This window comes from Condylura cristata, unplaced genomic scaffold (genome assembly GCF_000260355.1).
Source record: "Condylura cristata isolate star-nosed mole 26May11 unplaced genomic scaffold, ConCri1.0 scaffold00211, whole genome shotgun sequence".
NCBI lineage: Eukaryota > Metazoa > Chordata > Mammalia > Eulipotyphla > Talpidae > Condylura > Condylura cristata.
Genome location: NW_004567312.1, coordinates 6,764 through 7,736, shown reverse-complemented (window position 1 = coordinate 7,736; position 973 = coordinate 6,764). Strand labels below are relative to the sequence as shown.

At 42.4% G+C, this 973-nt stretch overlaps 1 protein-coding gene across 1 annotated transcript in view; it reads left to right on the top strand.

The window, feature by feature from the left end:
• Positions 1 to 414: 414 nt before the first annotated feature.
• Positions 415 to 973, top strand: part of LOC101628900 (G-protein coupled receptor 15-like) — a 1,144-nt gene continuing 585 nt past the window's right edge. The window contains exon 1 of the mRNA XM_004695757.1: positions 415 to 973. Within this exon, the coding sequence (XP_004695814.1) occupies positions 415 to 973 (559 nt within the window).

Genomic DNA, 973 nt, shown 5'->3' with positions numbered 1-973 from the left:
TCCTATTTGTGAAATAGAAGACTAGAACTAAAGAATTCCTACTGTCAGAAAAACAAAGAATGTCGTTCAAATAGGTGAGGGAAAAAGATATGTTCTTTTCTACTTTTGCAATTTGCAAAAAACAAAAATTGCAAGCTCTGAAGATGTCAGAATGTCTTTCAGTTTCCTGGACATACAGAGCTAAGTAAACCACAAAACACCCAGCTCTATGATGGAGGGCGGTGTTGATGTACCCTTTTAGAGGATTGGTAGAATCTGTATTTTCAAGTATTTGTTTGATGCCTTTTCCAAATTCTTTAGAATGGGTGGGGAAAGCATGAACTGCATAAAAGCAGCTGCCTTAAGATTTCTAAAATTCATGCAAAAGCTTCATAGATAAATCAGCTTATCAGATTTGGCACCTGCTCTTTAGTGATGGACCCAGAAGCAACCACATCTTATTTGGATTATGCCTATGCTGCCAGCCCAAATCCTGACGTTAAGGAGAACATCCTCTGTGTTTCTTATAAATCTCTCCTCTTCCCCATCTTTTACGCAACCGTGTTCCTGATCGGAGTGTTGGGGAACTTGGTCCTCATGACAGCATTGCATATCAAACGGAGAGACAGAAGACTGATCGACATCTTTATCATTAACCTGGCCATCTCTGACTTCATTTTCCTCATCACTTTGCCTCTCTGGGTGGATAAAGAAGCATCTTGTGGCCAGTGGAGGACAGGCTCCGTCCTATGCAAAGGCAGCTCCTACATGATCTCAGTCAACATGCACTGCACTGTCTTCTTGCTCACCTGCATGAGTGTTGACCGCTACTTAGCCATCATGTGTCCAGTTTTATCGAGGAAATTCAGAAAGAGAGAGTGTGCGTATGGACTCTGTGCCAGCATCTGGTTTCTCTCCTGCCTGCTAGGATTGCCTACTCTTCTGTCCCGGGAGCTCATCTTCATTAATGATAAGCCATACTGTGCAGAAAAGA